The following is a 13,581-nucleotide window of genomic DNA, read 5'->3' as shown; positions in this document are numbered from 1 at the left end:
TTCCTCTGTTCTTCTGCATAGTGAACTTACAACATATTTTTTATTTTTAATAAGCCCTATTAAAAATGTTGCTTAAATATGCTTCCCGACTCTTCATATATTCCAGGTGCCGGAACGCGTCCGGGCCATGAATGCGAGCATCAAGCTGCTGCTGATTGTCCGGGAGCCGGTGACCAGGGCCATTTCGGACTACACGCAGCTGCGTAGCCATGCGGCCACTGCCATTCTGCCGTTGGCCGACAAGGATCCACCTACTCCAAGGGAGAGTTCGGGAGGTGGGGCAGGTGGTGCTGGAGGAGGTGGAGGAAGTGGGACCGCAGCTGCCAAGATGCCAACGCAATCACTGCTGTATGCCAAACTGCAGTCGGCCCGTGGCTATGACAATGCCCTGGTGGGTGGCAGTGGGGCGGGCGCCAAGGAGACCAAAGGCAGAACGGTATCTTCCTCGCTGGTCAGGAGACAGGCAGTGTCGGGCAGTGTTGGCGGCGGTGTCGTTGGAGCTGCGATGACCACGACTACAATGTCGCCAATGGCGAGCGCCGCTCAAATGGCAGCCAAGTAAGTGAACCGAACTGAGCCATTTCCTCGTGCTCCCCCTTCTCCCCCTTCCGCTGCTGCTGCTTGACATGCAAATGAAATGCAAACTGCAAATGAAAGTTGCCCAAAATGCGACTCTTGTCCTTGGCTCTGGCTCTGGCTGGTGAAACTTTCTTCTTGCGGCCTCACTTGTTGACAGAGGGTGTGTGGCAGGATGGGGAGGGAGGGTAGGGTAGCCAAAGGAGCCAAGGACTCTGTTTAACATGGTCGTCCAGCTGGAGTGGGAGTGAGGGGAGTGGGGAGCTGCTCATTTGCAGCTGCTGGCAATTCAATTTGCCATCGTTGTCGAAAGGAAGACTTAAATCCCCTCGCCTGCCTTTCAACCCGTTCGCAGGTCCTTTGAGGAGCTGGCCATATTTCCCAATGGCACCGTTAACGAGGCTTATCGACCGCTCAGCATCTCCATGTACCATGTCCACCTCCATCGCTGGCTGGAGGTCTTTCCGCGGGAGCAGCTACTGGTGGTCAATGGGGATCGCCTCATCGAGGATCCGGTTTCTCAGCTGAAACGCATCGAGGCCTTCTTGGGTGAGTAACTTTCGAAGTCCGCTCTGTGATTGCAGCTATGTTTGTTGCACAACTGTAACTGATAATTTTAAATGCTTTTAAAACTTGCTTGTTATATTCTATTATTATTATTTATTTACACAACATTTATTTATTAATTTCAGGCATTGAGCATCGGGTGAATAGCGAGCACTTCTACTTCAACGAGACCAAGGGCTTCTACTGTCTGCGCTACGACAACGGGGATCGCTGTCTCCGGGAGACGAAGGGCAGGAAGCATCCGCACGTGGATCCCGTGGTGGTCTCCAGATTGCGCAAGTTTTTCGCCGAGTACAATCAGCGATTCTACGAGCTGGTGGGCGAGGATCTCGGCTGGCCGGAGGAGTAAGCTGTGTGTGTGGCAAATTGGCTGGCCAAAGGATAGCTCTTCGCTGGCCTGGCCGCCAATAAATCTGCAGTTGGTCAAACGTTTGGGTCACAGTGCAGCCAATTTAATTACAAGGAAAAGCGGTCGATGGAAAAAAAAGCGAGCAAAGTTATCCAGGACTTTCATTTGCCCTTTTCCGTTGCATACTTTTGCGGGAGGCGGAGCGCAGTATTTCTGCCTGGCCGAGTCGAGCTACTCTGACAGTTCAATTATGTGCGCGTATTGAAAAATTGCATTCCTATTTTCCCGGGCCAGCCCAGCCACCCACTTGCCAACCCCATCCCCTTCCCCGTCCCGATCCCAATCACAATCACCATCACCACATGCAAATTTGCCTTTGCAGCAGCAAAGAACCAGCGAAGGAACAAGGATCCGCATAAAAAAATATATACTAAAATAAACTGCACGCATTTTGCTGTGCAGCAGGCCATGAAAATGTGTGTGCATGAATGGGGCATACATGTCGTATATACATATATACAATATACATATAGTACGAGTATATGTGTAGCGAAATGAAAAGCAATATCTACATGATGTTCGAACTTCGAAGGTTACACGTTTTCTACGTCTGTTTGTGTTCTACATATTCATTCTCTCTCTTCGTGCGTGCATATGTGTGCGTGTGTGTGTGTGAGTGAATAAGAGTGAATAGGAGTGAACAGTTCGAGAGGATAAAAATTAATTAAGCAACTAAATGTGATTTTATAGCATGTAAGCATAGGACAAATTGAAAATGATTGCAATGGGTGCTTGTGGATATACATATATGCAGTTGAAGGATGCAGGAGAGGGGGAGAGAGGGATATGGATATGGAAATAAGGAGTGAAGTGGCAATTCAAAATGTATTTAGACTAACAGTCGGCTGAATTAAATGTGTGCGTACAGAAACATGAGCAAAACTAAACATATCACATTTATCATAGCATAGCAGAGTAAATAGTATATAGTATAATATAGTTTACTTTATACACAACATACATATCAGGGGTACTCGAGGTCCTCAAGCAACTTGAATACTGAATATGATTGAACTAATGCAATTGGTGCGTATGTTACATATCAAAAGCTAAACCAACCATGAAATCGAAACATATCAGCTGCAAACGTCGGCAAATATACAAAAGAAATAAATATACAAGCCTATATATATATATGAATAAATATATACATATATATTATATACAAAAACGTACCGTAGGCAGTAAGTCGAGCATCAAATTTGTTGTAAATGACTTTGATTTTGACCTAGTTTGTAGTGAGCGATGTGTCACGGAATCGTCATAGACAAACTTCTAGTTGAATATAGCCGTATTCTAGGTTAATATCGCACTGCCTAAACCAAAGAATAGTTATGTCTGTTTAGATAATTATACTGCACCCACTTAGTGTTAGGTTTATCAAAGATAGTTTTTTAATGCATTTTTAAGCCAGATTATTTTGTATTCCTAACGAGAGAAATCCATATCAATTACGGCAACTCTACCTATAGATACACATAATAAATATATATATACATATATATACACACACTTATCAGCTGTTTGGCTAACGTTTAAACATTTCATATGCATATCAAACTCAATGTGAAAAACTTAACCTAGGCTAATACTTTCCGTGACGATCCATTTCCATCCAATTTCGGTTTACAACAACTTTAACACACATAATGGAGATATGTATGTGTACGTATTAATACCTATTAGGTTTGAGTACCAGTTCATAGGGATCTTCAGCACAGAGCTCGACTAGCGCTTAATCAATACTAAACAGAAAATAGACTATGGAATGTATAAACTTTGTTTTTACAGTGCATCTCCTCATATACATCCAATGCTGATCTCCTAGCGACAATGGAACCACGAAACAAATGAAACAAACCAAGCAATATAAATTCAAAGCAAGACTGAAGGTCCTCCGCAGAATATTTTATTCTCCTACTTATTTTTTTTTCTTGTGTCAGTCACTGAGTTGTATTGAATTGTGTAAACCAAGCGAAAGCAAATATAGTAGCAAAGACAACGAACATTTCTAATTTGTTTATATTTTTATACAGATGCGTAAAGTACATTAACCGAAATCCAGGAAAGAAAACCCAAAATGGAACCAATTTCCGTTTTAAAATATATATTATAGTAATGCGAAATTATATATTAATATACTCAAACTCAAAGAGCAATTTGTAGTCACATTTTGTCCTCTAACTTGAACTAAGCCAATTGCATACGAAATACATATCAAAAGTTTAACTCAACTCTAGATCCTCCATTGATATTGATATAATTGATATTATTGATGTATTGTCTACTTAAATTGAACGTGCAAAACTCAACAACTATAATGTACCTTAAAAATCAACTCTCTATTTCTTTAACTTTAACTTAAACTCTAACGATAACTAAACTCTTACAACTTATTCAAACTTTCAATGTACATACATATAAAAAAATATTCCAAAATTGAAAAAAAAACAAACACACACACAAAAATAAACCAACTAATAACGAAACTAAATCGTATAGAAATTCAACAAATTGTAAGAAAACCAACAAGAATCAACATTTTATGCTATGGAAAATTTTACGCATGCAATAAATAAATGTAATTCGAAAAACGGAAAATCTGCTGATAGATTTTGCTTTTATTTCAGGGGAACTCGATTTATACATTTTACACACATGTATTTTGCTTTGCGTAGAAAGCTTCTACAGGTTTTGGATACAAACGTGTGTAAGCTTAAAGTAAAATACATAGATTTTACATAAATGCTTGGGCATAGATTATGAAGTCAACTTTGATATATTCTATTTAATTTATTTTTCTGTAAACTTAAACCTTTTCTTTGCAGTGTTGGGAAAAGCTTAAATTCTGTTTTCTAATTTCTAGAGAAAAAGCTTAAACGGCGCAATAGATTTTCTCTAGTTTTAGTTTCAGTTGGCAAATTCTCGCCACCGGTTGCAGGTCAAGTACATTTTTATTCCGGCTGTTTTATAATTACAAGCTTTTATATAGTATATAAATAATATATATCCGTTTAAAACCAGTCACAGCTTAAAAACACTAAGAATGTGGAAACATTCTAACAAATTGTTCAACCCAAACGTTCCTTGCAGTCAGCTGTGGATTGATAGGAAACTATCTGTTGGTGGAACTCTCGGTCAGCAGGTAATAACTTGAGCAAGAGCTTTTGATGAGCACAAATTTGTTTACAAACAATGACTATAACTTTCGGCAGACCCAGTTGGAACTTGCGGACACTTCGACGCCACGCATAGATGCGAAATGGCAACAGGCCAGGCCGTATGGAGAAATACCTGGTCCAAGCGCCTTGAGAATGTTATCCTTTTTTATGCCAGGCGGTAAGCTATTCGGTTAAACATTATACATCCAGTAAATGTTACACAGTAATCCCATAGGAGCGCTTCGCAATACAAACTTGATTCAGATGAACCGGCGCATGAGGGAGATGTACGGGGATATATACTGCATTCCCGGAATGATGGGAAAACCAAACGTAGTCTTCACTTACAATCCCGAGGACTTCGAGATGACCTACCGCAACGAGGGCGTTTGGCCCATTCGCATCGGTCTGGAGAGCTTGAACTACTATCGCAAGACTCACAGACCTGATGTCTTTAAAGGTGTTGGTGGTTTGGTATCTGAGTAAGCTAGTATCTGCTTTATAAGAGAGTGTATTTTAAAAAGATTTATTTCTAGTCAGGGTCAGGACTGGGCTGATATTCGCAACAAGGTTAATCCCGTTCTTATGAAAGTTCAGAACGTGCGGCAAAATCTACCGCAACTTGACCAGATATCTAAGGAGTTTATAGACAAGTAGGAGTTACCCATATCAAAAGCATTTAAAACCAGTTGACTCTTTTTTTAGATTGGAAACTCAGAGGAATCCAGAGACCCACACTCTGAGTACTGACTTTCACAATCAGCTGAAGATGTGGGCCTTCGAGTCCATTAGCTTTGTGGCACTGAACACCCGCATGGGTTTACTTAGTGATAATCCAGATCCCAATGCCGATCTTCTGGCTAAACATATGGGTGACTTTTTTAACTATAGCTTCCAGTATGATGTGCAGCCCTCCATTTGGCCTTTTTATAAAACCGCTGGCTTTCAAAAGTTTCTTAAAACTTACGACGATATTACCGAGATTACCTCGAATTACATAGAGACGGCAATGAAGCGCTTTGGTAACGATGAGGACCGTAAGACAAAATGCGTTTTGGAGCAGTTGCTGGCACTCAACAAGAAGGTGGCTGTGACAATGGTTATGGACATGCTAATGGCCGGAATTGATACGGTATGAGATATGACATAGACGGCAGGATTTACAACTAAATGCTTTCTTTTAGACATCATCAGCATGCCTGACGATCCTCTATCACTTGGCTCGCAATCCATCCAAGCAGGAGAAACTTCGTCGGGAGCTTCTCCGCATAATGCCCTCGCCCAAGGACTCCTTGACAGATCTGAATACCAAGAACATGCCTTATCTGAGAGCCTGCATCAAGGAGGGTCTGCGTATCACCTCCATTACGCCGGGAAACTTTCGCATAACACCTAAGGATCTAGTGCTTTCGGGCTATCAGGTGCCACGTGGCACTGGTGTCCTGATGGGTGTCCTGGAGCTGTCCAACAGCGATGACTACTTTGCCCAGAGCTCCGAGTTCCTACCGGAACGTTGGCTCAAGTCCGACTTGGCACCGGATATCCAGGCTTGTCCAGCAGCCCGAACCCGTAACCCCTTCGTATACCTGCCATTTGGCTTTGGACCTCGCACCTGTATTGGCAAAAGGATTGCGGAGCTGGAGATCGAAACGCTGCTGGCGCGACTTTTGCGCCGCTACAAGGTCAGCTGGATGCCTGAAACTGCGATGGAATATGAGAGCACCATTATCCTGTCACCCTGTGGTGATATTCGCTTCAAATTCGAGCCAGTCGGTCGGTGATTCAATGTGATATGTTTATCCTAAGCTCAAGTACAGACTACCGGTTAAGTTCAGAGATTTACTCGCAGTATTCACTAACAATATGGGAATGTAAAAAAAATAGAAGAACGGCTAACTGGCTAGGAGGAAAATCGAACGATATGACAAGGATATCCCTCCAAGGACTAGCGCCGATTGCGTCCACGATAGCGTTGGTGGGGATGATTGCGTTGACGCTGCTGTTGATTTTGCTGCTGATTCTGATTATGGACTTCCTTGGGAATTTGCGGTTGAGTTTTCTCGGTCTCAGGTGTTTGGGACACCGAGGAGTTTGCCTCTTCAGTGGGTTGATCTCTCACCTCCGTCGTGGGCGTGGAGTGGGCTAAGGAACACAGTGCTATTAGACAGCTAACAAATGGGTAATGCTCTTTAATTACTTGCCCAGGACGGATTGAATGCTGGCCCGCTTGTGGAGCGCCTGGTTTCCTAGGCTAGTATTGAAGCAAGTGGGTGAACCTAAATGGGGAAAGAGACTTTTCTTTATAACATAATACAAATACTTAAAAACATTAAGTGCACCAGTTAGCACATAAGGAACTTGGATAGTTGATGAACACACACCGATAGGGCTATAGAATATATCTTCGGAGGAGGTGGCAGGAGTTAGGGTGTCAACAGTGGGATAGTTGGATAGATGTGAATCAATTATCGTGGCGGCAACCTCGAGTATCTGTGCAGTCTGGGTATCTGGCTGGGCTTCATCGGCCCGGTAGACAGTGATCCCGGTTTGACTACTGCCACTGGTGCTGCAACTATCCTCGGCATCGTCATCGGTTGAGGGTTGTTGGGTGTGGGATGGAGGTTCGGATGGGATTTCGGATTCGTATTCAGGTTCGGGCTGAGAATTAGGCTCTGGTTGGGGATCAGGATCAGTGGTGGCTGTTGTGTTTGAACACATGCACGGAGTAACAGAAACAGAGACAAAATACTAACGTTAAAATGTTAATTGGGCGACGTGGTGCGATTCACGCGTGAGTTACCTGCAGCGGCGGTATTGTTGTACAGTCGGGTGCTCATCACGGCGGCGCTCATGTGTCCTGGCGAAGATTTCCACTCCTCATCCGGCTGGGGGGCAGCAGTGGCTATCGTTATCATTCGGATGGGAACGGGGGAGAAACAGAGAGAGATTCGAGGTCAGGGCAACGGGAAGGAAATGAAACGAGAGGGGAGGGCCAAACTCACAAGAGGCTTGGTGGCTAATTTCGAATTTGTTCGTTTTGGGGCCTGCAAATGAATGGATGATCTACGGAAATGACTGAGTCGAGTTCTCGAGGAGACGAGTTTTGGTGTATTGTTGCAACGGTATTGTATTGTATTTCATGACAACGTTTCAAGTTCAGTTTTCATCAACGCTTAATTCGATAATCGATACTTGGAGTTAACCTAGACTTAGGGGGCTACGCACAAGAGTCTTAATAATGTTCAATGTCCATTACCAACTTCCGCCTGCTCCTTGTCGTTGTTGCCATTGCTGGTTGTCGTTACGTTCAGTTTTCCCTTATCATTTTCCTTCTCCTCGGCCTTGTGCACTCCGTTTTCCACCACCGCTCCAGCTGATTTCTGCTTTGCCTACGGGGTAAATCAGGGGGTAAATGAGGTACTAAGTTATGTGCTTAAGTGTCTCGCACCTGGCTGACAACCTCCTCCACATCGCCGCTGCTTATTCCTTCGCTGGAGCCGGATTCGGAATCGCTACCCCCGCTGCTGCTACTGCTGCTGCTCTCTTCCTCCTCCTCGTTGGGCACAAAGTCGGAGTCATCCTCGGAGTTCTCGTTGGCATACTTGGCCAGCATCTGGTCGATGGTCAGGTTGGCATCGGCATCGGCATTGCAGTCCTCCTCCCGAGGACGCTTGGCCACCGAATTGCTTAGTCCCTGCATCAGCAATTTAGAGATATATTTCTTAATTATACGAAATCTAATCCAATGCTAATCCTCACCTGCTCCGAATGGCGGACAAACACCCGGCGACTGCTGCTATCCTGCTGAACTCCTGGACGGCACATGGCTCGGGAGAACCACTGATTGAGCTTCTGAGTCAGACCCTTGCCACTGCCATAGGACACCTCCTGCTGGCGCCGCCTCATCACCTTAAGGCCATGAACTCGAATGGCCCGCAGCTTGCGGCGTCTGGTCTGTATGAAGTAGACCATGTCCGTGGGTGATATCGGACCATTGCCGATCATCAGGGCTCCAACCGACAACCAAATGCGTGTGAGCCGCAGCAGGACGATGAGCATCAGGAATGCAGCCCAGGGCAAGGGGCGTTCCAAGGGAACGGCAGACTTTTCTATATTCAAGAGGAATGCAAATAAAGATTCATACTTAATATATTTATAGGAATAATGATCTCATATTATTCGAGTTAGTTTTTTATATTTATTTTAGGACATAGTATTTGATATGTGCTCACCTTGCGGAAGACTCCACTTGGCAGTATCCTCGATCATGGCCAGGGCTTTATCGGCCCTTTCGATCACGAATTGGCCAATTTGCGTGCTGGCAAATCTCTCGGCCTGCTCGCGAACCCGGTCGTAGAAGCTGCGTGACTTGTGGAGTTCGATGACTTCTTCCTCGTCGATATGGTCTCGTTGGTTTTGATCTTTGGCTGCCGCCACCGTCTTCGTTTCTTGTGGCATCTTGCTGATTCTAAATATTATTGGGTTTTAGTTTAAATAGAGTTACTTATATACAACTGAAGCTAGCTGCTAGGACCCTTTGATATGCAATATTTCTGTTGCTATATCTGCCTAATCTGTGATACAAATCATAATACAACAGGTTCAAGTATTAATGTTGCACTGTATATGCACATTTTAGTACACATTGTGGTTCTATTGAGCCATCTTGTTTATAATTCGACTTAATAGCGATTTAATTCTCGGCAATTACTAGAGCTGCCATAAATTTGGGATTGCCGCGTGATTAGGAGCTGAACAAGCGGATAGTACGGTAATACCTTATTAATAAACCTGACGATGCGAGGTCGTCTGCCGGAGGAGGAACCGAAAGTGGATCGCTTATCGGAGCGGATCGGAACTTCGCACTTGTTTGAGTTTCGGATGGAGGATTGCTTTTGTTTTTTGTTGCTGCCGTCTGGCAAAACTTATAGTCGCTATATGTATGTTAATACTATGTATAGCTAATGCCTTCCGCCGACAATGACTAACGGCAAAAATTAAGAAGACCTAGCTGCAGAATCAGCAACAACAATCAAAACAAATTAAGTATTTTATAATTAGACGATCCGAACTTTGTACGATTGTGACCGGCGGAATAGTTTCAATCGTTGATTACGGGAGATCTCCGTCTCGGTGATCGGAGATCACAATAATCGTTGTGTGGGTGAGGTTACTAGTTAGGTTATTGGTAATTTCAAATAATACCTATCGCACTTGTGAGCACATAAATTACTTTTCAAATTGATAGCATCGCATTCCCATTCTTGGCGCGATGAAAGAAATCTGGCGTACTATATAATATAAAGTTACACAAGCATAACACACAATTATTTGATATTTATAGCGCTTATTGCATCGCCCAGAAAATACGCGAACGCTCAATAAAATAACAAAAATAATAAAATTATCACAAAAATTTGTTCTCGGGATCAAAGTGTATCTACTTCCCTCTCCCATAAAATGCAAAATTAAAAACATTCGGCCACACATGCCGCACTGGAATGAATCGAAGCGAAATCCTGTTGGCCAGTGTAACGAGATGATGGAAGTGCAGAAGTCCGCTCTTCGGCGAGTGAGGAAGGCGGTGTGAAAGGGAAGAGTAGGAGGGGGAGCAGAGCAGGGGAAGCGAAAGTATAAAGTGCAAGGCACTGGAAATCGAGCCGATAACGGTAGTTTCGTTTTCCTGCCATAATGGCGATCGCGAATCAGCGGAGAGGCCGCACCAGCCGACTATGCAGCATTCCCACTTACCGGTCTCTTGGATTTCCTCTCTTTCTCACCGCTACCTTGTGCAATTCTATGAGCACAAACCTAATCGAAACTCTCGTACCTGCCGATAGTTTGCTAAAAAAAAAATGCCGTTACCAAACGGTTTTTGGATATATTAAAACACTTTGGCAGAACTTTCTACCAAATCCGCCTAAAAATCCTGGAGCAACGATCTACCGGCTGCACAACTCCCGACTGACTGATCAGTGGCTTTCGATTCGCGACTTCTCGAACCGCAATCGTCTTAAGCCGGGCATTCGGCTTTCATTCGGTTTTTATTCGGCTCAAAGACGAGCACTCAAGTCAACTGTCAAAAGCGTTATCTCTCTCTTTTCGCCTCTCTTATTCTTACCATCTCGCAGGGTATTGTTTATAGGAAGTCCGAGTGACGATGGTTATCTGCTATTGCAGATCTACACTGCATATCTACCAATCATCACTATGATCACTGTATTCATCACTATCACTACGATTACATCTTTAATACTAGCTGTTATTTTGCTGACTTCAGGATTTTCCAATCTTTAAAATTATTGGTTTTAAAAGTCGCATTTTTATTTCCGCTTAGTTCATAGAATATTAATTTTACAAGCTTTAAAAGTGCTGAAAAGTAATTTCTGCCCATTTTACTTTTGTAGTTTGATTTGTAAATTTGTTACAGTTTGCCCACTCGCATCTATATATTAATCATCATGTTAATCATTCTTATTTAATTGCTTGTAAAATCTGCAGCATATGCTTATTGCGAGTTTAAATCAAATGAATTTGCCATGAATAAGGGATCAGCAAATTAAAGCTTCCCCTTTAAAGTCGTCAGTCGCCAATGACAATCGTGTTTACCTGGCTTGTTTATCCCGTTTGAAGGACCCTTCGTCCTTTCGGCACTTTTGAGCAGCCACTCGACCGAATTGCACTCAATTTCGCTTTTCGCTCGACGGCAAAAGCTCTCGCGCCGCCCAGCAAGCGCGGAAAAGCTCTCAACGAGCGTTCAGTTGCGCGAAAATTCTCCACGGCAGCGGACGGCACTGCGGAGCGCTTCTCCGTCCCGCTCACTCGTAACGCGCGTTTCTGTGTAAAATCAAAGGGACTTCCCGCTCCCTCCCCTCTCTGTTCGCCAAGTGAATTTCTGGAAGGACTCCGTTCATGCTCCTCTTTATGCGCCCGCTGAAAAAAACCCATTCATCTCGCGTGTGTGCCCCGCAAATAGCAAAGGGATATAGAAGCAGGAAAATGTTAACCGTGTGCAGTGTGTTGTGAAAAATTATTTAGCCAACTGCAAATGCAAAACGCTAAGGCACAGCGCTAGTGAATGGGAAAATAGGAAAATCACGAGGAGTACCAACCAGCAGCCAGCAAGGAAACTCGGAAAAGCGCGCAGGCAGGAGGATGTAGTCGCGGAATTCGCATGCACTTGTCTTGGTGACCTCACTCACACACACACACACAGCAACATAGTGAACTGTGGTGGTGTGTCAGGATGTGTAAGTGTTTTTGGCGAAATAAAAATGTTTTGGCTGCCACGATTGCCATTGATAAGCCACCAAATACAACTGCCTGGCTGACTAGAACCTTTCTTTTCCACCTGTGACAGCTTGCGTCGTTTGTGTGTGTGTGTTTTATATTTTGTTTGGTATTTTTAAGCAGCTCGCCCACCTCACGTAATCCGTTATCCCTTATCCTTTGGGCCTCCGCCCAACTCCCTTTGATGCTCTTGATGCTGGCGTGTGGTATATGGCCACGAGTAAATGGCCAAGCTCAACTGAGCTGCTGCCACTTGAGCAAAAGCCAACGCCGCACAATTTGGACAGCTATTTTTATGCGGGTTGAGTGCGGCTTTGGCTAAATTAGTTTGCGCATAAATTTTGCCACAGCAATGGGGTGCTTGAGTTGTTTGTGATGACAAACACACAAATGGAGCATTTAGATTCGTTTACAAACTCACACATAACTCATGGTCTACTAACCTATATAAGCAATATCTTCATTGTGACCGCGTATGTGGCATAACACTTGTGCAAATGTAAGAATGTCTTAATAGCTTAAGCTCTTTTATTTAATTATGACACATGGAAATAAAATATTAACAAAATGTAAGCTTAAAAACTTGATAAGTTTGTTACATATTAGTTTAGATTTTTCTGAGACCCCTTTGCAGTGTAGAACTTTTGGAACCGCCCTCGCTCCGATTTTGGCGCCATGTCAGCAAGGGGTTAGGACCGATAACCTCTGAAACGCACAGGTTCCGCGGCCATTTTCCTCACCCCTCCTCACTTTCAGCTGCTGTTTCGTCATGGCAGTTATGGCGTCTTTGCATGCCGCTGCGCTTCCGGTCCAAACACACACTAACACACACTGACACTAACACACTCACACGCCACTGAACGCTCACACACACTGAGACACACAGAGACACGCAAGTACATCGATGGCAGTTGGCATGGCTAAATGAAAATAAGTGGCCAACACACTGGGCGCTTCTGTTCGGTTCTGTTCAGTTCAGTTTCTATATATGTGCTATATAGTCTGTCTAGATGTCGCGTGCTATTTGCCCGATACAGTTTTTAATTATCGCATGGCGCTCATTTCTCAGCTCTTCTCTTCTTCACTTTGCAATTAATTTGTTCCTGTTTATGTGACCATCTGACAAATCAACAGCCAAGAGCGGCAAAACGAAGAAAACTGTCGCCACTGGTGGCCTCGAGGTGTCTGCCCTTTTCAGCCCTAAGATTTCCCCATTTCATCCCCCCATTTTCATCACCCGCTGTTTAGCAGCCAATGTATTTGTTGATTGAAATTGCAGCCACCATCTGCAAATTGGCAAATGTAAAATTGGACATAGCCATTCGAGCAGAAACGCGTAAATTGATTGTCGCAATTGGCTCAAACGCAGCTGGGAATGAAGTCAGGATGGAGTTTCAAAAGTGGCGCCCTTGGCAAGATTTTGTCACATATCTGGGGGGAAAGTGAGGCAGTGGAAAATAAGTTTTCCCGCAGTGACAAGTTCTTTGGCTGCATTTCGCATTTTCTCATACAGAGAAACAAATAAATTATATACTTATGCTGTCACATTATTACTCATATATAAATAGAAGAGTATAT

At 43.7% G+C, this 13,581-nt stretch overlaps 3 protein-coding genes across 12 annotated transcripts in view; 2 read left to right on the top strand and 1 right to left on the bottom strand.

Annotated features, from left to right (window-relative positions):
• LOC6531033 overlaps positions 1 to 4,153 on the top strand; it is a 38,746-nt gene extending 34,593 nt beyond the window's left edge. For both annotated transcript variants that reach the window (XM_002091833.4, XM_015196264.3), the window contains exons 7-9: positions 107 to 558; positions 932 to 1,125; positions 1,269 to 4,153. In XM_002091833.4, coding sequence (XP_002091869.1) covers positions 107 to 558; positions 932 to 1,125; positions 1,269 to 1,492 — 870 coding nt within the window. In that variant the 3' untranslated portion in view covers positions 1,493 to 4,153. The remainder of the gene's footprint in view (positions 1 to 106; positions 559 to 931; positions 1,126 to 1,268) is intronic.
• Positions 4,154 to 4,473: 320 nt separating this feature from the next.
• LOC6531032 (probable cytochrome P450 12b2, mitochondrial) lies at positions 4,474 to 6,551 on the top strand. 4 transcript variants are annotated; one of them, XM_039373042.1, is made up of 6 exons: positions 4,474 to 4,697; positions 4,774 to 4,891; positions 4,949 to 5,195; positions 5,250 to 5,366; positions 5,419 to 5,845; positions 5,898 to 6,551. In XM_039373042.1, exons 1-6 carry the CDS (start codon positions 4,599 to 4,601, stop codon positions 6,492 to 6,494), a joined length of 1,605 nt encoding a protein of 534 aa, XP_039228976.1. In that variant the 5' UTR covers positions 4,474 to 4,598; the 3' UTR covers positions 6,495 to 6,551. The 4 variants fall into 4 exon arrangements, with proteins under 4 accessions (XP_039228976.1, XP_002091868.2, XP_039228978.1 ...); XM_002091832.3 differs by having other exon boundaries at positions 4,475 to 4,697; positions 4,768 to 4,891; XM_039373044.2 differs by having other exon boundaries at positions 4,577 to 4,697; positions 4,938 to 5,195.
• On the bottom strand, positions 6,539 to 10,691 carry LOC6531030 (flocculation protein FLO11). 6 transcript variants are annotated; one of them, XM_015197310.2, is made up of 9 exons: positions 10,465 to 10,691; positions 8,946 to 9,181; positions 8,473 to 8,822; positions 8,162 to 8,407; positions 7,970 to 8,102; positions 7,514 to 7,615; positions 7,095 to 7,412; positions 6,915 to 6,989; positions 6,539 to 6,855 (listed from the first exon to the last, which is right to left on the bottom strand). In XM_015197310.2, exons 2-9 carry the CDS (start codon positions 9,169 to 9,171, stop codon positions 6,659 to 6,661), a joined length of 1,647 nt encoding a protein of 548 aa, XP_015052796.1. In that variant the 5' UTR covers positions 9,172 to 9,181; positions 10,465 to 10,691; the 3' UTR covers positions 6,539 to 6,658. The 6 variants fall into 6 exon arrangements, with proteins under 6 accessions (XP_015052796.1, XP_015052794.1, XP_015052798.1 ...); XM_015197312.3 differs by having other exon boundaries at positions 6,653 to 6,855; positions 6,911 to 6,989; positions 10,465 to 10,690; XM_015197308.2 differs by lacking the exon at positions 7,095 to 7,412 and having other exon boundaries at positions 10,465 to 10,690.
• Positions 10,692 to 13,581: the final 2,890 nt, after the last annotated feature.

This window comes from Drosophila yakuba, chromosome 2R, assembly GCF_016746365.2.
Source record: "Drosophila yakuba strain Tai18E2 chromosome 2R, Prin_Dyak_Tai18E2_2.1, whole genome shotgun sequence".
Classification (NCBI taxonomy): domain Eukaryota; kingdom Metazoa; phylum Arthropoda; class Insecta; order Diptera; family Drosophilidae; genus Drosophila; species Drosophila yakuba.
The sequence above is the reverse complement of the archived record's forward strand: the minus strand, read 5'-3'. Positions and strand labels throughout refer to the sequence as shown.

Coding starts and splice junctions, on each gene's coding strand:
- LOC6531030 (XM_015197310.2), bottom strand. CDS start 9,171: ATGCCACAAGAAACGAAGACGGTGGCGGCAGCCAAAGATCAAAACCAA. Junction 7,413..7,513: donor CAACAATACCGCCGCTGCAG/GTAACTCACGCG, acceptor CAAACACAACAG/CCACCACTGATCCTGATCCC. Junction 6,990..7,094: donor TATATTCTATAGCCCTATCG/GTGTGTGTTCAT, acceptor TTCCCCATTTAG/GTTCACCCACTTGCTTCAAT.
- LOC6531032 (XM_002091832.3), top strand. CDS start 4,599: ATGTGGAAACATTCTAACAAATTGTTCAACCCAAACGTTCCTTGCAGT. Junction 4,892..4,948: donor ATCCTTTTTTATGCCAGGCG/GTAAGCTATTCG, acceptor GTAATCCCATAG/GAGCGCTTCGCAATACAAAC. Junction 5,367..5,418: donor TCTAAGGAGTTTATAGACAA/GTAGGAGTTACC, acceptor CTCTTTTTTTAG/ATTGGAAACTCAGAGGAATC.